This window comes from Rhea pennata, chromosome 22 (assembly GCF_028389875.1).
Source record: "Rhea pennata isolate bPtePen1 chromosome 22, bPtePen1.pri, whole genome shotgun sequence".
Lineage (NCBI taxonomy): Eukaryota > Metazoa > Chordata > Aves > Rheiformes > Rheidae > Rhea > Rhea pennata.
Genome location: NC_084684.1, coordinates 6418699 through 6438743, shown reverse-complemented (window position 1 = coordinate 6438743; position 20045 = coordinate 6418699). Strand labels below are relative to the sequence as shown.

Genomic DNA, 20045 nt, shown 5'->3' with positions numbered 1-20045 from the left:
GCACACTGCTGCCGGGGTGAAGGCCATCAGAGCTGCCTCTCTGAGAAGCAGGGAGGCCCCTGGTGCCTTGAGCACCATGGGCTTCCTGCAGTGTAGGGGCCCAGCTGCTCCTTTGGCTCCTTGAGAAGAGGCCGCTTTTCCAAGCCTGCTTGCAGAGTGAGCCCCTCGTGCAAGTGGGGGGTAAGTCTCTTCTGCGTGTGTTGCCTGGCCCCTTCCTAGCCTTTGGTGCCTGGAGTCCTGGCCCTTTCTCACAGGCCTCTAATCCACCTGCATGTCTCCAGGCAAGCCTCAAGCCTTCCGCGCAGAGGTGCTGCTGGAGAGAGATGCTGCTTCTGCAGCACGGGCTGGCAAGCGCAAGAAGGGCAGCCCCTCTGGCAGGCCAGAGGGGATGCCCTGGCAGGTGCTCCTCCAGATGGTTGTCTCTGGAGCAGGCCTGTACGAGTGCTGCCTGCCCATCTGCAGCCTCTCTTTTTCCTATGGGTGCGTTCTGCACGGCACCGTGTAACGATCGCCTGGGGAGAGCATGGAGCTGAGCTTCTGTGGGGTGGGCTCCTTGGTGAGTCCGTCATTTTGGAGTGTGTGTGGGGGAGCCTCGGGGGTGTCAGAAGACCCACCGAGAAGACTAAGGGGGCAGCCCGTGCTGGCCTGAGGGCTTGAGGGCCAGGCTGCATGCTTACTGGGTGGAGAGAGCCCTACCTCCTCAGGGTAAGTTCAGCGAGGCTGGGACTGGAGTTGTTTCCTCAACGTCCTGATCTTGTCTCTGGTCTTTGCCGGTTCCCTGGTGCTGCAAAGCAGACGTGGTCTAGAAGAGGAAGGCTTGGAGAAACTGTAAGGAGCAAGAGTGAAGACTCTACAAGCTCATCTGGAGGCCAAAGATGCAAGCTGCAGAAGATGGAGGAGAAAGCGAGGGAGCCTGGACAATGGCACTTCTCTGAAGGTAGGGGAGGGCCCAGGGTGCCAATCAGCGTTCCCTCGTGCTCCTGAGCCCCTCTGTTGCCCAGAGCAGCGTGGCCTCCCTGTAGACAGGGCTGCGGTCTCTGCTCAGTTGGCCTTTTGCCCTGCTGCGCCTTTGGGCTTTTCAGGAAAAAACAATTGCTTGAAGACAGTAAGAATGTTTTACTGAAAGCAAGCTAATTGAGTGTGTGGATTACATTGCCAGGCATATGAAGAATAAGATGGATGTGAAGTATGGGAATAAATCATATTTGGGAAAGAGACGCAGGGACTGCCAGGAATATTTGGTATGTATGAAACAGCTTTTTGCAGAACTACAATTGATACGGTATGTTACAAATATGGAGTGAAAGATGTGTCCAAGAGATTACATTGTAAACTTGGAGTGATTTCGTTTTGGGTGCTGGAAAATTGCCTTTGTATTAAGTGAGACAGGATTGTCTAGCGGCTATACTATGGGATATGGAGTTGGGGATGATTGGAATGTATCTTCACCTGTCAAATTATTAAAGTTTCACACTTTGCAGCAAATTATTCAATTGCTGTCTCTCTGTTTGGACATATGTAGATGAAACCTAATAGCGCATATGTATGTATATGTGTGCATGAGATTGCTTAGAACTTCAGAGGTACTAAATATCAGTCATTAAGATCCCCTGACTATGTGTAATGGAATTTATAGTAATTGAGGAAATGTATCAGCATGTTGAAGTTAAAGAATGCCTTGTAGATTCTGCTTTAAAAAGATGAAAATGAAGCATGAAATGCAGATTTTCACCAGTGAAATTTTAGAGTAGAACAGATGTCTGTGGAGCAGGAGAGACACACACATTCAGCACCTACTTGCTAGTAGAAAACGATTTCCTGGTAAGACTTGTGTGCTGCATCGGAAACCAGTAGGTGCTGAGTGCTGAAGCTATTCCCTCCCTGCCTTCCAAGTAGCCTTGCATCAGTCAAAGCTACCACAGCCATCCTCTTTATGCCTCTTTTACACGCAAGAAAGCTGGATCCTGCTGCAGCATCAAAGAGTCGTCACAAGAGGGCGAGCAGCTCACAACTTTGCTAATAGGCTGACTGTCTGAATGAGTTAATTATTAAATACATGTATACAGAATTTTTTGTATAGGAGTTTTTGATCAGAAGTAAGATGATGAATCCTCTCAACAGAGTTGAGGGAAGTCAGTGACTGGCAGGGTTCAAATACTGAGAATAAGCTTTGCCTTGCTGTCCTTGTCACATGAAGAACTTTTTTATTTTTATTTTGTTTTTTTTCCAATTTATCTTGGATGTTTTAGAGGTAGTATTGAAGCTAAAACTTGGATTGAGATCTTCCATTAAGCTTTGAGGAGCTGACAGTTGATTCATCCCTATAGGGTAAATTCATGGATGGTTTTAAGCTGCACCAGCTGGCAGATGGAATTCTGAATGGCAGTAGCCAAAATGAAGACACTAGGTAATATCAGTTGGACAAAGAGAAGAGTTTAGTTAATTCATAAAATAATTATATGCACTGAGGCCACAGTAAATCTGACTTTAGGTGCCAAAACAGTTAAAAGGAGTTTTGCTTTGAAAGGAGGATGTTGGGAAGATGAAGTGGCATTTTCTTTGTTAAATAACTGAAAAGATTGTGCTGCTCTTTCATATTTCTGAAGAATGCTAGCTCCAGCAAGGACAGATCAAAAGGTCAGCAAAGCCTTACACTGTCTTTGAGGAATGCATTGCCAGGCACTTAATCAGCAGAGTCACAGCACAGCAGACAACAGAAGGAGACACTTTCTTACCTTCCATAACCAGAGTGAAGGCAACTGATCCCAGCTGTGGAAAGGTTGAGGGTGGATTTGGGGAACAGATCCACTGTAACTAGACTGTGATCTATCCATACGTTTGTGGTGACTGCTTCATCAGATGGATTGGATTTGAACTAGTGACCTGGCTGTGTGTCAACCTGGCTTGCAGTCACTCCACAGTATTACTTTGCCTCTCTCAAGGTGAAATGTGTGGAAACTATCCCAAAGCACATACAACCTTGCTAGGCAGACTGGGATTTGACACTGGTTTGATATCCAGACCCAGACAGCTAAGATATATTTCTGCTGTTTGTGTCTGATGTTTCCCATTGGCAAAGCATGAAGAAGGTGACTTTTGAGGGAGTTCCCCCTCCTCACTGATCAAATATCCTCTGTTGTCATGTGTATTGCTAACAGAGTGGTTCCTACTGAGACAGGTACTTAATTACTCTGAAGCTTTTTTCATGAAGTTTGTGGAGACAGGAGCAGAGATACAGATCCTGGGGGCCTCTCAAAAGTTTGCATTTTGTATTATTTTCACTGATATACACTTGAGAAGAAACAAAGCCTTCCCAACAACCCTGGGTTCATCTCCTTTCAAAATTTATATAAAAAGCCTTAATTTGATTAACATTTATGTTTTCTATTGATGGCTGAGTTTGTGAGTGCTTCTGCAGTCTAACTGATCATTGATCAAGATCACAGCCAGTTGTTTGTGTATATTAATGTTCTTCATTCATTACTTCCTCCTTGGTGTATCTATTCTATGTAAATTCATATACTACACTCATTATGTGGTATCCAAGAGTCTTCAGTGGTGCATTATGCAACATGCATATGCATCTGCCCTTTTTTTTTTATCCCATTCTGTGGGAGTTTTTGGACAAAGTGTTTCAATTTTGCACAAAACATATATGTGTTACTTCTGTCAGAGAAGGGACAGCCATCTAAAAGCATTTGGTCAGAGAATGGATAAGGTTTTAGAGCTTTCTGGCACTACTGAAATCACATAGTTCATTGGTGATATTTCACTTCTATACTGCTGGCTGGAGGAGCAGGAAGCAAGGACAGGACACCTTAAGCAAACAAATCATTTATGTGTTACTGGGCAGACAACATCCTAAACATATTTCCCCATTCCCTACTGTCATCTTCAAAAGTCTGGGGAATTTTTTATCTTGGGGTGCGTTAGTGTGTTTTTAAGGTAATCATTGCTCAGATATGGAAAGTAATGGAAAATATGGTTCTTGCTGACTCAGGTATCTGGAGGAACCATACCGCCTTGGCATGCCCCTTCCCCCCTATTTCTGTCACGGAAAACTAAAATGAAAGTGGAAGAAAAGGAAGAGGGAGTAGAGTGAAAAACTGTGTAGAACGGTGCTGGGAATTTCATGGCTAATTGATTTGGAGTACTTAGTAATTCATGTTTTGCCAGCTCTGTACTTGCCTTCCAGTCTCCTAAACTATAGTTTTACTTCTGCAGTCTGATGCTTTTTAACTCTGAAGGTCACTGGATCAGTTCTTGGTGCATTGGCCAATGAGGTAGCTCTTATACAAGCATCACATATTCTCTGAGTCAAAGCATTTTCTTAGTTCGCACTTTAATATTCCTGAATCTCTTGTGCTGGAGTTGACAAGGACTTTGCTGTGGTTTCTTTGGATGCTAGAACAGGCCCTGCAATGGGGATAGCGACTGGGAATGACGGCATCATAATGTCTTTGCAAATGGAGGCCTCTGTGGCATCACAGCTAGCTTTTTCTCCTTATTTCCAATGGTGGTATATCTGTCATCTTGCCCTCAAGTTCAGGAGTGAGCCATCAAGCTTGATAATCCATAGCCTATTTACTGATCTCCTTTGTACAATGGGAATAAACTGGTAGCCATCAAACCTCTGTTCCATTCAGAGAAGAAGAAAAAGCTGCTCAGTGTATCCCAGCCTGTATCTGCTTCTCATTCGTGTTAGGAAAGGAGAGCTCAGTACCGAAGCTGGAAGGGGCAAAGTGAGGAGTACTCAACTGAGAACAGGAAAAAACATGACTCTCACACTGCAGAGAAATTGTCCAGGCTGCCTTGGCCCCTTTTTCTTTCTGAGACTGCAGAAAGCAAGGGACAATGTTCTGGAGGAGTCTCTCTTCTGCATTTACTAGGTATTGCTGACAGTTTTGGTGTTCTAAGTTAAAATGAACCATTGCTGAGAACACTGTTGCTTTTGCCCTGTGTTTAGAAAAGAGATTCAGAAGAAAATAGAGTTTGGATCCAAAATGGAAAAACTATTCTTTCTGAAACAAGACTTGAAAAAAGAGCGAACTATTTTTCTCTCTGTCAGCTAAGAGAAAGAGGGAAGAACTGCTTCATATCCTGTACCCAGAGGGCTTCCCTCCAGTTTTCTTCTGGGGTGAACCTGCGGCCTGGGAGTCAGAGATTCTGGACACTTTCCTTCCCTTGGCTCACTTTGGGTCCACACCTTAAGACAGAATGCTACCTGGCCTGTTTGCTACTTTGTAAAATGCTACTGACCTACACATAATTGAAAGAAATGTTAGGAAAGGGTAAATACTTAAAGCCCTAGAGAAGAAAGAGTGTATTCGTATTCGGCAGCCTTCCCACCATGGATTTGGTATCTGTAATGTTGCTAAAACGTGTATTTTTTCCACAATATACCTTTAATTGATATGATGCCTGCCTGAATATTGCTGTTTAACTAGAAGTCATACTATGTGGGCCCTGCTTGAGGTAGCTTGACTGCTGCAAGTGGAATGATCTGCCTGCATGAGGAAGTCTTTATAGAACCAGCTTGTGTCTCTGTCACCTGCTTTTGCGAGTTTGCATTGAGCACATCATTCATCACATGCTGAGTTCTGTCTCTGAGAAGCACGTTTAGGGCTGAGATTTCATGCTTGGAATACAAACATGAGGGCACTGTAATGAGCCATGGAAAAACATCTGCTTCACAAAGAGATGATGAGAGAATGCTGTAACAGCCCCTCGATTCTGTGGCAAAGCAATGATTAGGGGCAATCACAGAGCCAGATCCAGCCTTGCCATCTATTTATGCTCCATGAGATAATGGCAACATCATTCTTTGCATATTGTCATTTGGAAGTTGTGTGGTTGGGCTGGCTCCCCTTTATCTCAACACAGCAATGCCAGTGCGAGCATCCGTGTGGATAGTGCAAGCGGAGCTGCATTTGGCAGGGTTGAAAGCAAGCTCAGAGCAGTCTTGCAGCTGGCACTGAACTGACAGGACTTCCCTTTGGTGATTCTCATTGCAGCTATTCTAACCCCTGCTGCTCCAACACCAAAAAGGAGGTAAGGCCAGCTATTCAAAACAGAGCCACTAGGAATGTGCAGAATGGTCTGAGAGAATGCATGTGTACCAAGGCAGACTAGATTACAGTGCCTAATTAGGGAAAGCCTCTAACAGGGTAGGTTTTTTAACAGAGAGGAGAGTGGTCTCTCTCTCTCTCTCCCACCCCCCACCAAACTGCTAAACCAGCTGTTTGACACAGCTATTGTCTCTACCAGATTATTCTAGGTGTTACATTACCCTCTGAAAGAGCCACCTGCCTGTACAATAACAGTGCTTACTGTGGTTAGCTGCAGAAGCCCTAACACGAAAGTATGTCACTGAGCATTTTCCACACTCTTATGTTTAATTCACATGAGGGATGTGAATGTTTGTACAGTAAAATTTTACATACATGACCTTGTTTACAGTAAAGGTGATTAGTAAAAATACATAGCAATTAATGGTGATTAACAGCAAAGCATGGCCATTTCTCACAGCTACTCCCAGTTTTGGACTAGCTCTCATCTAGCTGTGCTCAAGTGGCTTTCTCTGCTCCTATTTCTGGAAATCCACCAATGGAAAGTATTTGCTGACCTAGAAGTCAGTAGTGTTTTATTATTTAAGAATAAAAGGAAAGGTTGTGTGCTAACAGCTCTGTAATACTGAGCTGGACTGTGTGAAATTAGTGGATGGCTCAGAAACAAACCCTTGTGGAGTGCTGTTTCTAACCACTCACTCTGAAAACTGTTAAAAGTGGTTGGATAGAAGAAAATGAATTGTGGAGCATTTGTCTGAATCGTAGTGGGAACATCAATATTTGATCAAATCAATCAATTTTCTACTGTCTTTTTCCCCACTCCATCAACTGCTGATAAGTTAGGCAGTATGTTTAGTTCAACAGCTAAAGCAAGCAGTAACCTGTTTTCTTTTGCAAATGCTGAGTCCTTGTGCGTTGCCGTTCCTGGCTCTCTAACCAGGAAGTTCAGGGCTTCAGCTTTAAAATTAAGAACAACTGAAAGCATATTGACTCCTGTCATATGTTGTGCCAGAGTCTTAAGGAAATCAGAGACTCCGTAGGATGTGGTCCGGCCTGTGGCAGAGTTCGTCCTTTTATTTCACAGAAGAGGGGAAGAACCGGGAGCCGCGAAGCAGCCGTGCAGCGCGTGTGTGCAGCTGCTCCCCCACCACGGCGGTAAGTGCGGGGCAAGCAGCCGGGATCAGCACACCGTAGGCCCCGACCAGCGCTGAGGCACGGCCACAGCTCGGCGCAGCTCGGCCCCTCCGCGCGCCTCTAGCTGCGGCGGCGCCTGCGCGCTCCCGCCGGGCTCTGCGGCTGGCGACGCTCTCTCCCTCCGGCGACGCTCTATTGCAGGCGGCGGCCTCCGCCCTCGCCCTCCGCTCGGTGGTTGGCCGCGGCGGGCGGCGCTGCCCTGGTGACACGCCGGGCACCGCCCGCCGTGGGGCTCCGGTCGCCATTTTGTGTGAGCCGTAGCCGGGGCTGGGCGGGTTTCGGAGCCGCGGGGAGGGAGCTGGGCTCTTGCCTGTGTCGCTATGCCTTCCTCGCCACTCCGTGTGGCCGTGGTGTGCTCTAGCAACCAGAACCGCAGCATGGAGGCGCACAACATCCTCAGGTAACCAGGGCCTGCCCGACCCCCTTCCTAAGCCAGCGCCCCGCAGGCCGGGGGCGGTGCGGCCTGGCCCGCCGCCTCCTCCCCACCGCCGCTCGGCCCCGGCGCGTGCATCCCGGGCCCTGTTGGCTGCACCAGGGCCGCATCAGGGCTTCTCCCATCTGCTGCAACGCGGGTATTGCTCTCCTTTTCTGTCTGTAGAGCTGGGCTCCAGTGGGCTGCCAGGGCAGCGGGGCACTGCGCTGGCTGGGAGTTGGGACCATACTAGGGGCCTGCGTCTAAAGCTAGGCCGCGAAGCTTAGGGTCCTCATCCCTGTTTGTATCCCATTTTCTCTGGACCCTGCTCCTACTCGGCTAGCTGCAGTGGCCGGTGTGATAAGGTCTGCTCCGTGGGTACTGACGGACCTCCAGATCCAGTGCGGCAAAACAGGAACTGGAGATTTCGACGGGCACAGCATGACTCGCGTGTCTCAGCAACTTTAAAAATCAATGCATCTGAACATTGGAGCTCTCTAGGTTCTGAAAGGGAGCCTTTTCCTTTTTCAGGGAAAATGTATGAAGTATTCGTTTCAGAATGTTAAAACGCCTCTTTGAGGGTTATGGGCTCTCTGAGAGAGCATTCCAGTATTTAGCACTGTAAACTCTTCTAGCTTGTCTGAATGCAAAAGGGGGCTTGGAGGTGGGGGAGGTTTGGGGGACAGGAGAGACCTGAGCAGCCAGAAAGCATGCCCCTGAATCTTTTCTGTGGTCAACAGGGATATGATAAAGACTTTTGCTTAAAGTTATGGACAATAATACTTACGTAAAAAAGATAAGCATTACTAGCGCAATATGTCAAGCAATTAAATGTAACTTGTTTGCTTCATTTAAAAAAAAAAAAAAACTTGAAAGAACAAATAATAGAAGTATCTGGTCTGGCAGCCATCTTACTGTAAGCAGCATATGCTGCTGTTAAAGCTTGAAACTGCCTCAGATGTTACCTGAGGCAGCTTTATGAAAGCACAAAGTTGCAAATAGCTACTGTTTGTGGGAAAGATGTTATTCCTTTGTTACTTTTCTGCTAATAATACTGGAACTTACTTAAGACTGAGTACTCATAACAAATTTAAATTTACTTCTAACATTTGGCCTTTCTTTTCTCCTCTGCCTTTGCAGAGGAAACAATCAAAGCACTTTTTTTCTAGCAAGTGCTGTAAAGAAATATTTGTTTAAAGTCTTTTTCTTTTCCCCTTAAGATTTTAGAATATAGGTATTTTGGAAATGTTTGTAAGCAGTGACATCCTATATAGTTAGAACAAGAAAGTAACATAAATGACAACATAGAGATGTACTGCAGATGCCCTTTTATAGAAATAACTAACCCATGCAATGAAAGCGGTAATTTGGTCATAAACTTCAGGAAAAGGTTTGCATTGCTCATAGCCAGTCCATTTTACCCATTCAGGGTTATGTCATGTTGTGTGTTTCACTGTACTCTGAAAAATCACAACTAGAAGAGAAAGAAGAGTTATGGAGAAATGTTTAAAGCGAATAAACCAAGGCATTTTGAAACTATAAGGTATTAAGGGATTACAAAAGTTTGAAGGACAAAAATACTACAGAAGTCTAGGTGACTAATTGAAAACAAAATATGGAGTCCTCAGTGTTGAACACCTTCAAGAACTATGTGTAGCTCAAGATCTCACAGAAGTACTTGGCTCAGGCTTTATCAAACAGTATTAATGCCCCTAAATATATTGAAAATAAAATACTTAATGTGATGTTTGAGTGTTTAGCTGTTCCTCATGTTGTAGGTCAGGTTTCAGAATTAACTTCTCCAGTCTGTACAGTATTTGCCTGAATTACAAGTTTAATTAAAGCCAATTCTTTCTTGTAGATGTGTTTTTTAGTAGTTGTGCTTATGCCAGTCTTCAATTTATAGAGAAAAATACCTATCTGTAAGGCAAGCTTATTTTACTACCCACACTTAAGGCCTATATAATGTCTGCTAAAGCTTGGACTGAACTGCATACTACTGCCTTTGAAAGCAAAAATGATCTCACAGAAATTTCTGAATATAATTTTCTGAGGTATATGTAAAAAAATCTAGCTATCTACACTGGAACATCTAGATGAAATATTTGATTTAACTGGTAGTTTTTTTTTAATTGGAAGTACCTGCAGTTCGTCCCTTCTTGATTTTATATTTCTTCTTATATCTTCTTAGTTGTTTAAAGCACTTCATAATTTCATACGTTAAAAAAGATAAACAGGCTTGGTTTAATATTTTAACATTCTTACCTTCTATAACATCCTGATGTTCTCTCTTTCAGACTCAAAAAAACCACCCCAAATTGGAATATATATTGTTCTATGTCTGTGGGTTTTTTGTTTGCTTGTCTTTTTAGCTTAATGTACCAAATATTAAAAGTTACTTTTTGGGAGATTATTTATAAACTTTTTTTGTACTTTTAAATTGCAGTGGTTCATTTCAAAAGGATTTTCAACAAGTCTGATTTGCCAACCCAAATTTGTCCTTCATCCTTATTGTAATTGATAGTTCTGTGTTGCCACTTGTGCCTCAGGAAAACACTTTCACGTCTGATTACTCTGTTGACTTCTGGCGTTATCTTGGTTCACCACCAGTTTTCTTTTGCTTTGTATCCTGACATATTTTCTTACTAACCAATTTTTAAACACTTTGTTACTGTTCTAATCTTCCAAAAGAAGTTGAACTCAAGGTCTTTTGAGATTTTTAGTAGAACAGTTGCTCTCGCTATTGCTGCATGTTGAGATACTAAAGCAAAAGTAAAAGAGATAAAGCAAAAAGGGACATGCAGTTTGACAACTTTTAAGGAACAACTATGTCTTTATGCATAAACATCTGTAACCAACCTCTAGGTCAAATCCAGCTCATCCTCCATGTCTTGCTTTTACAGATACGCTTCATAATTAAGTTTTGTGATGATGGTGATTTTTGCCTGTACAGATTTTTAAATTTATGGAGCATACTGCTCTGGTAAAAGCGAGGGGTTCTGACCTGTAGTAATCTTCGCAGTGTGAATGAAAGTGTGTGCAAGCAAGCACCCACCTGTACAAAGTATTTTTATTTTTGAGGGTTAGGAGTATGAGCAAGTTAGCACTAGTCTGATGAACTGAAATGTTCTGACTGAGACTACAGGTCTCATAGTTTTTAAGTGTTTGTTGTGCAAGAGAAGTAATTTTTCAGTGGAAAGAAGAAAAACTTTAATTTTCTACTGTGACTCTCACTGAGGTTTTCTAGTAGGAACAGATTGAAGGATGGCATTGTGAGCTGATTCAGTTTTTAGCAAGATTTGTTTGTTTGTTTTAGCAGCTTGCACAATTGGAAGTAGAGCCTTTTCTGCTTAATAGAGTATAAATGTGCAAAAGCAGACTTGCCCTGAACTTCATAGACAAATCGCTTCCTATACCACCCCAGAACAATGCAAATGGCAACTTTTTGGTTTCCAGCTGTGCTGATCTGTTATCTGTAATGCCATGATTCAGAAAAAAGTTAAGTGATTGAGGAAAAGAAGAGTTTCAGCATTTCTGATTTGTCATATACTATATGCCCATCAGTGATATTAATGAGTATTTGAAATTAAATTTGGTTAATGAAGAATGTGCATAATACACAAATGGAACATGCTATTAAAACCTGCATATTTTTTACAGATAACCTTAACAAACAAGTCCAGTGTTTTGTGTATCTAAAGATACATTTTTAGGATAGAGAAACGTCAAATTATTTATTGTAATCATCTTGTAAAAAATAAGCGTTCTCCCTACATCATTGTAACCTGAAAATATCAACATTATGAAACAGTATAGTACTAATGTCAGTTGTTAAATGTATAGTAAAACATGAAGAAAGGCAGTGAGGAGGGTGAGGCAAAAGGGAGGGAGACAGCCTTGAGTTTTAAGCATTTGGTAAAAATCAAACCCACTGCAACTGCTGTTATTTTGTTTTATCTGTTGGTTTGCCTTATATTACCTTTTTTATTTAGCTCAGTAACTTACTGGTGCAGTAGACCTACCTTGTTCATTGGACCAATGTTTGTTTCTAAGCTGGCAGCAGAGTATTTGGCACCTGAAGAGCAGAAAGGTTCTTGTGGACAAATAAAGAGAAGCACTATGAATTCCAAAGGCCCTGGGAGTCTACTCTCTATTAAGGAACTAAAGAAGGAGTGTGTGTGTGTGGGGGGAAGAATCTTCCTTGAAGTAACACAGAACAGAATATGTATGGGTGTTGTATACATATATGCTCCCCTGCCCCAATCTGTTAGTTATTGAAATAAATTGCTGAAGTAAGATTGTACAGGATGAGAGAAGAAACTCAGTTAAAGAGAGGATCCTAATCTTACAAGACAATATTTGGAAGCCTGTGGTATGTGCATAGACATTTATTAACATAGAGTATGCAGACTTGATTCTTCAAACTATGAAAAGGAAGGTGGAAGAGAGACACTCCTCACTACACCAGAAAGTCTGATGTAAAAACTTGCACATTCCTATTTTTGTATATTTGGTAGCACACTGATGTCCCTTAACATTGCAAATTCTTCCATTATGGGGTTGTATTGCTATTGTAACTTTGTATTTTCGGACTTTGATAGTATCAGTAAGGTATCTCAGTCTCCTGAGTTTAGGGTCTTTGTATTGTTACTTCTGCTGAAATCATGGAAGCTTGTAGGGTGCAGATGTGCATTTAGTTTCCTAAAACAAAATATGAAAGATGAAAACATACAGCATATAAATGTGTTGAGAACTTGGGAATGTGAGCATGAGGACATCCTACCAGCAGTAAACAGATGTAACACCTGAAACCCTACTAGCAGGAACTTAAATTTTGCTAGAGTTACATGATTTAAGTTACACCCACAGCAGCTTGCATAAGCGGTTCTACTGACCACTGACGTTATCTGTCAACAGCTAAATGCAGTGGGCTATAGAAATTTCTATCACTTAATTTAAGAAATTTTAAATTGTGTTAAATCCTCAAGAAGAAGCAAATGTTTTAAACTGTCAAACTTATCTCTGATAAGCAAATTACATGTTGCAGTATAGGAAATTCTTAATGTTTTGAAGATTTCATAATCAAAATCAGTTAGCAGTGCTTGTGTTCCTACTGTTTAACAGCATGATTTTTATTAGTTGAATGGCATAAGATGCTTTCAAAGTGATCTAGGAGGAGGGCATTGTTGCTAATTATTCTCCTGCTATGTATTGAAGAAAGGATATGTTAAAATTACTGATTTGTCCATTGAAGAACTTTGCCACTATAGCTGCAGTGATAAGGCAGTTTTTCTTCTATTCACTTAATATTTAAATTTACTTGTTACTTTCTATTGTAAGAAAAAGCTATACTTTTATGAGCTTACATTAATGTGAAGTTACCTTTGCGTAATAAGCATGTGTGAAATTCCAAAATAACAGCAGAATGAAAAAAAGTTGCAGTTAAAAGTTGATGTCTCAGCCTGCATGGATTAACACTGTTTCTGATATCTTTATCATCAGAGCCTGAAAGTTAGTGGTAAACAACTCTTGTGTGTTATTGTTTTAGTAATGTAGTCCTGTGCTGATCTTGGCTTTCAGCAGCTGTTTTTTCCCAGACAGGAAGTAGTAGTTATGTACATTTGCAAAGAGCTCTGAGGTTCTTTTGGAGGAAAATACAGTGGTTAGTTTCAAATAGTGCTGCAATTAAATCTAAATGTGGGCATGTGGGCAGTACGGGTGATTTCATTGTAATGAGCTTTGGACTTAAATTGAGGTGACCATTAACTATGCTTGCTGAATTGAGGTCTAATACTGGATTGTATTTGATTTGTGTAGTGATAATTTATGTGTGTTGGTCTTAGTAATATTAATAGTAACAACTTCCTGAAGTTTCACGTTAGGAGACTTTTAACATTTAAGCTTCACACTTTCAGAAATCAGCACTAGGATGGTATATTAATACATCTTACACCTTATGGTAAACTTAAAATTCATTGTTTTCTATATTTTAGGTTTTTGTAGGCTGAGAATCAATACTACATACATATTGACTTGTAGTAAATGTTTGCTATTAAAAAGCTGCACCAAATTCTTAACAGATATTTGCTGACTCAGTAAGCTGAATCTGACCGGCTGCTTAACAAGAAGCAGGCTCTGTTGAATAAGAATTCTGTGCAGGTGGTCTTTTTTCACATTGAAAGTGTTTCAACACACTCTTTGTAACAGAGTATTTCATAATACTACATCAGATTGTATGACTTACGTAAAAGCTGTACCCCGGTAATTGTTAATGCCAAAGGATGAAATTCCATGTGAGATGCACATTCTGACAGTTCAAAGAAATAATTTTCAGTGGGTCTTATGCATCAATGCCACAAATTTTGATGTGAGCAACTGAAAACAAAGATCTGTGATTTGCATGAGATTATGCAAACTTCAAGGACTGTTCAGACAATTGAAGATGGACTTTTCACGTACAGCATCAATCTGTGGCCAATGTGTGACCCCAGTACACCTGTTTCAGAGAATAATATTAAAGTAAAAATTTAAGAAAGGAGGAAAGCATAGAAGGAGATAGTTTTCTGTCACAACATTGACTGCCTTGCTGTGAGAGAGGAGGAAAAAGGGCAAAAGCTGTAAGGTGCCGAAGTCTACTGTTTATTCCATTAGCTGATGTTAAACTACTTCACAAAAATCACTTCTAGTTGTAGATGCAGTGAGGAAAGGAGGATGAGACATCTTAGAACAGATCACTTTGAAACATGAACATTTTTTTTAACATAGCCATGCCATTTAGAGAGGAAATTTCAGTGTTAACGTCTAGTAGAGGCAGTAGAATGAAAGTGTAGTTTGAAGGGATTGTAAGGAAAATAAACTAAGAGAATTTGTACAATTTTGAGCAACTGTTAATGTGACACAGATTGAGGGGAGAGGTGAGAGGGTGGAAGAATTGCACTTACCACTTGTATCCATTTTCAGTTGTTTCTATATTACTGTAGAAAGAATAAAGAACATCACATGTCCTCTCTCCATTGTTTACAAAAATAGGAACTATATGTACCTACTGAAAGAAAGTGTGATGAAGCAAGAAATGGGGAAAGAGTTGTGATCAGATAAGACAACTGAAAGGAGGTATTGCTGCACAACTATTAGTATTATGTTTGAGTTTGGGGCAGAACTTGTTCACTATTGGTCTCTGCTAGGAAGCTTTTTTGGATAACTTCAAAAGCAAACACACAATTTGAATTGGCGTCTCTTACTGAGTTTTCGTACTATTTTGTATGTGAAGATTTAGCAGTTAAGACATGACTTGTAATTTGCTCAAAATGAGTACTTCAGACTCTTGCACTGGTTCCCGGCCTCCTGTTCCCTCCTCTCAGAAGGCGATTCTGCAAGTGTCCTGATTTCTTTGTTTTAACACTTCAATCTCTGTTTATCCTCTGATAGATCATTAAAGTTTCAAGCCTGATTCTTTAAAAAGCTGAGATTAAGCCATTGTCTTGACCTGTTTCAGAAATTACATTATGATTATAAAGCTAGATGTTTCAGCATTCTCTACAACAGTGACAGTGTTTTTACCTATGATACTTGGCCCATTACACCACTCATCTCTCTCTTCCTCTATCTTCTCTTCCCCCCCCCCCCCTTTTTTTTTTATTATGGAACAAGTAAGAGTGGAATGCAGCTATCTCTGGTTTAATCAAGTTTTAGGTGCAAGCCATCAGAATAACCATTCCACTTTGTGAAAATAATCACACAGCTTTTCAGTCTACTTGAGAAAAGTGCTTTCAGATGCCCAAATGTTAGTACTAGCCTAATTAAATTACAGTAAAGATAGTTTTGGCCCCGCAGTGAGGAAGTATAAAGGCTAATGCAGATAGCTAAGCAACTTCAGCAGAGTAGAGAGATGTTAATCGGTCGGCATTGTTACTTTCTTATATCAAGACAGAAACATCTCTGCCTAAACTATATTGCAGAGAAGCAAGTGCAGAACGTTTGCATGTTGCAGATCAAAAGTGGCTGAAAGTACAAAGGAAAAGCAATGTCTGAAACACTACATACCGTAATTTTAAAGAAAATAGTACATAAAATGCAGGCACTCCTTTAGAAATGGTGTGTGAGTTTCAACTGTAACTGCTGCAAAATTTAAACTTTGGGTCTGTGGTCATTGTAGATTGCATACTTGGCAATGTGGTTAAGAGTTTCCCAAGAACGCTTTTATTGGAATCTAGAAGGAGTACTACATCTACAAGAAACAAGATGATTCTGGTTTCATCAGTTAGGATGTCACTTACATCTTTTAATTAAAAGTTCTGGAAGCTTCTATAGCGGGTCATAAGAATAAACATGGAAAAAGCTGAAATGTCTGTGAACTCATTATTGTGGGGTTTTTTTATGCTTCTTTTTGGTTGTTGGCCTGTAATGATTGGACAGAAGTTGTCTCTCGGCAGTAAACTAGAAATTCTGCATCTGAAGTTGTTTGTGACTTATTTAATTGAAAGTTTTTAACTGTAACGATTGCCTATACCTGTTTGCCTCTGAAATAAATGTGATTTTTGGTGTTAGTTAAACACTACTAGAAGACGAACTCATTTTTTTCTATACTGGGCTTATTTAAGTCAGGTTATACCTAAACATACTTACCCTCTGTGATAGTAATGTCTTTTGGCTGGTCTGTGTTATTTAAGGAACTTAAGTTGAAAAGGCTGAAGTTGGTCAATGGAAAGACCTTTTAGTTGACCTAGGCACTTCCAAGTTCTAAACTGTTTATAATGACCACTTCTTTATTATTGCACTGAATAGTATTAAATGCCTAGGCAGCTGAAATTTCATCTTCTGTCTGTGTATTTGTCTGTCTGAGGTTTTCTGATAACCTGTCAGAATTTCCCCTAAGAAGAGTTCTGTATAGATAACATCCTCTAGTAAAGAGAAAGCACAGAATGAGACTCTTGCTGATAGAACTGCAGTAAATAAATAATCAAAATCTCGTTAGCTCTGGGTTATTATGAAAACCCTCTCTTCCACTGTTTTTATTTGTTCTTTTATTTTCCCATACAAGGACCAATATATGACACAACAATATTCAGTAGTGAAATACTCCTGCGTTGTGCCCCTCCCTCTCCATTTTTTTTCTTCCTCTTCTGCAAAACCAAACAGTAGGTCATAGAAAAGTCAGTAGTGAATTGGGCATTTATTTGTTGTACCCTAACATAATACATCTCAAATGATCAAATGCAAATTATCTTTCTTTGCATTCAGATGATAAAGTGCTAAAAGAGAATGAAAGGGAGGATTGTTAGTATGGTTATGCCTGAAAGCCTTTACTTGAAAGATACGCGATTTAAGTAATAGAGCAATCTTTGGTAAACTCTCTCAGAGTTAAGTTTGAGCTGGATTGACTTGGCTTTGTATAAAAACCTTCAAATATTTGAGGATTCTGTTCCTTTTTGCTGTAATCCTAAAGAAGTGTTTATTTTTTGAGTAATAGACCATGATTTCCCCTCCTCCCACCAATGTCTAATTCAGAAGTTTCCTGCTACTGTGCTGTGTGTTATAATGTATATAGTCCATTATGGATTGTGATGGGTTTCAAACCAAGGACTAGCAATAAACTGAAGACTTTATTTTTATTTCTCCATTGTACATTTGAACTGGAGACTTTCAAATGCAAAACTAGTAATTCAAGCTGAAGAATGTGTAGTTACAAAGCTTTGTGCAGTAAGGAGATGCTGAGGATGCTTTCATGGCTGTTGCAGTATTCTTTACTTGGAGGCACAGAGAGCAGGACATGGTCAGGATTCTGTAATGAAGTTACTTTCTGTTAAGAAAACTTAAAAAGTTCTAGGTGGGGGGGAAATAATTGCAGTTTACTACATTATTGCTAGTGTAAAACTGCAGATATTCCACTTGGAGTTTTGTCTTTCACCAAAATCAATTTTGGATTGGTAAACCCAGCATATTTTGACAGCAAGACTAGACTGTCACTCTTTTCTCATAAAATACCTGTGTTGCTCAGTCTTACCCAACTGCATATAACTTCTAAGGTAGTCGTTGTGTAGAGGTGGTTTGTACTTGTACAGCATGTCTTGTACTGCTTGCATTCTGTTTCAGGCACATAAAGATTATGTGATGTTCCCTGCTAATTTAGACTCAGTTTCACATATAAAATGTTTCAACTTTTTTTTTTTTGAAGGAAGACATGGGAAAGCTTCAGGGTGAAGCTTTATTTTCAAATAGCAGTTGTGTTTTTCTTTGCTTCTGAGCTAGTGTGTGATCTCTCTCCCTTGTCTCTTTAATCTATGCAGTTTTGTTGTATAGTACAAGCACAGTGACACAGTTTTAGACATTTTGGTAAAATGTGCTAGCTTAGTCTACAGTTTGCAGGGAGACAGGCAGCAGGAAAGAGAAAATTAAACTGAGAAACCATTCTAAGTTGTTTCTTCTCACTTTTTTGGAGAAGTGAGGTTCAGCAAAATCATCCACTTGATACTAGTTACCTTAAATACTTGAGAAGAGCCTCTGATGTTAACTACAAATTGACATAAAAGACTTAGTTTATCTGGGTTAAAGAATGTGTCTGCCTAACTTTAGATTTCCAGCTGCAACTCCTCTGTGCTGTAAATTTGAAATCACTGTATTCTGTGTTTTAACTGTATAGTTGAAATGTGTTCGGAACATTCAGTTGTGATTTGGTTGGTTGCTGAGAGTGTGTGTGCATGCTTTAGTTCAGTATGTTTTCTTCAGCACTTCAGTGTTTAAAGTCCATTTCATCTAATTGCTTTTCCCCCTCTCCCTTGCCTGTCTTTCAGCAAACGAGGATTCAGTGTCCGATCCTTTGGAACAGGGACTCATGTGAAACTGCCAGGACCAGCACCGGACAAGCCGAATGTTTATGATTTCAAAACAACATACGATCAGATGTACAATGATTTGCTTAGGAAAGACAAAGAACTGTATCCCCGTGGCATGCCCCTTTAAAAAAAAATCAAATGTGGTTCATCTTTGAAAGGTGTAATTCATTATTTTGCGTTAGAAATATATAGTTGCTTGACTAGCAGACTTTCAATGCTTTAAGGTTATAGGAGGTTTATCCACACTATGGACCTCTAATGCTTCCCTTGTAAATTACTACTGAATTACAATGCATGCATTCAGAATACTCTTTTGTAGTATATTAACATATTAAGCTCTTGGAATGAAAACACATTAATATTACCACATTTTGTCCATTTCCTCCACTGCACTGTGGATCATATTTTCCCAGTGCAAAGACTGTTCCTGATAAAGGATGTGCCAAGTGCTGCGACCACAAGATTAAAAATGTATTCAGTTCAGACAATCTGTCAGGTAAGGTTTACAGTATTCTTCAGCTGGGAGAGAGGATGTATTTCATTAAAGAATCCACTCTTCTCACTGAGGACTTTTTGATATGTGATTTGATCTCTGCACCCAAAAAAATCTTATAGTATATATTAAGAAATGGGCACAGGAAGCCTAATAAAATATATAATATCAAAGAGCAGAGGTGATCAAGATTATGTGCACTACTTAATTTGACATCAGTTGTTGTTTCACATGGTTTTAGAACATCTATATTTAGGGTTGATTTTTGCACTTATTGTACAAATTTGGGGGACTCATTCAAGATGCTGTTTTCTCAACATGAGATCTGTGCTTTTTTATTTTTAATGATATGAAGGAGTGAATTTTAACTTATGTGAATATGTTATCTGGAATATGCTGAATTTCTATTGAAGAGATAGAGGACCCTTTAGAATGAAGTATTCTAGAAATGAGGGTCTTAGCAATAAGTTTTAACAGAGCAGGCTTTGCACTGCTTAGTGGTATTTCATCTATGGTTCTTTAATGTCCATGGATTTTTTTACATACTGAAGAAAATGAAGCTCAAATTAAACTTTTCCTAAAGAATTAGCATTGGATTAGATGTTAGTGAAATACTGATAATGTGTTTCCTCTAATATCTTGACTGTGGCTATCTGAAGATTCAGCAGGAATGTTAACATGGTTTAAATATCTAACTGTACTCAAACAGTCTTTTTAAGGTCTTTCAAAGTCTTTTTAAAGAAGTTGGAATAAGACAAAAGTTGACAAAGACTAGAAAACTTGAAACACAGTAAGATATAGTTTAAGTTGCCACCCAAGGAGTCATCAAACTCAATAGCTTGATATAATTCTACAGTTGTTTGTTTATGGCTTAATATGAGTCAGCAAATTCTTACTGTATTTGCTGACCTGAAAATACTAAACTTGAACTGCCTATGACCCTAGCAGTGGTGGTTTCTTCTGTGTTGGGTTTCTGAAGGGCTTCTGTTGAGAAGGGCTGGGCTGTTTGATAAAGCTATGCAGCACAGTTAGTGCTGATTATACAT

General features: G+C 40.3%; 1 protein-coding gene across 1 annotated transcript in view; it reads left to right on the top strand.

Moving 5' to 3' along the window:
• Window positions 1–7495: 7495 nt before the first annotated feature.
• The window catches only part of SSU72 (SSU72 homolog, RNA polymerase II CTD phosphatase), a 33341-nt gene continuing 20791 nt past the window's right edge, over window positions 7496–20045 (top strand). Inside the window, exons 1-2 of the mRNA XM_062593565.1 lie at window positions 7496–7662; window positions 18465–18608. Coding sequence (XP_062449549.1) covers window positions 7583–7662; window positions 18465–18608 — 224 coding nt within the window. The 5' untranslated portion in view covers window positions 7496–7582. The remainder of the gene's footprint in view (window positions 7663–18464; window positions 18609–20045) is intronic.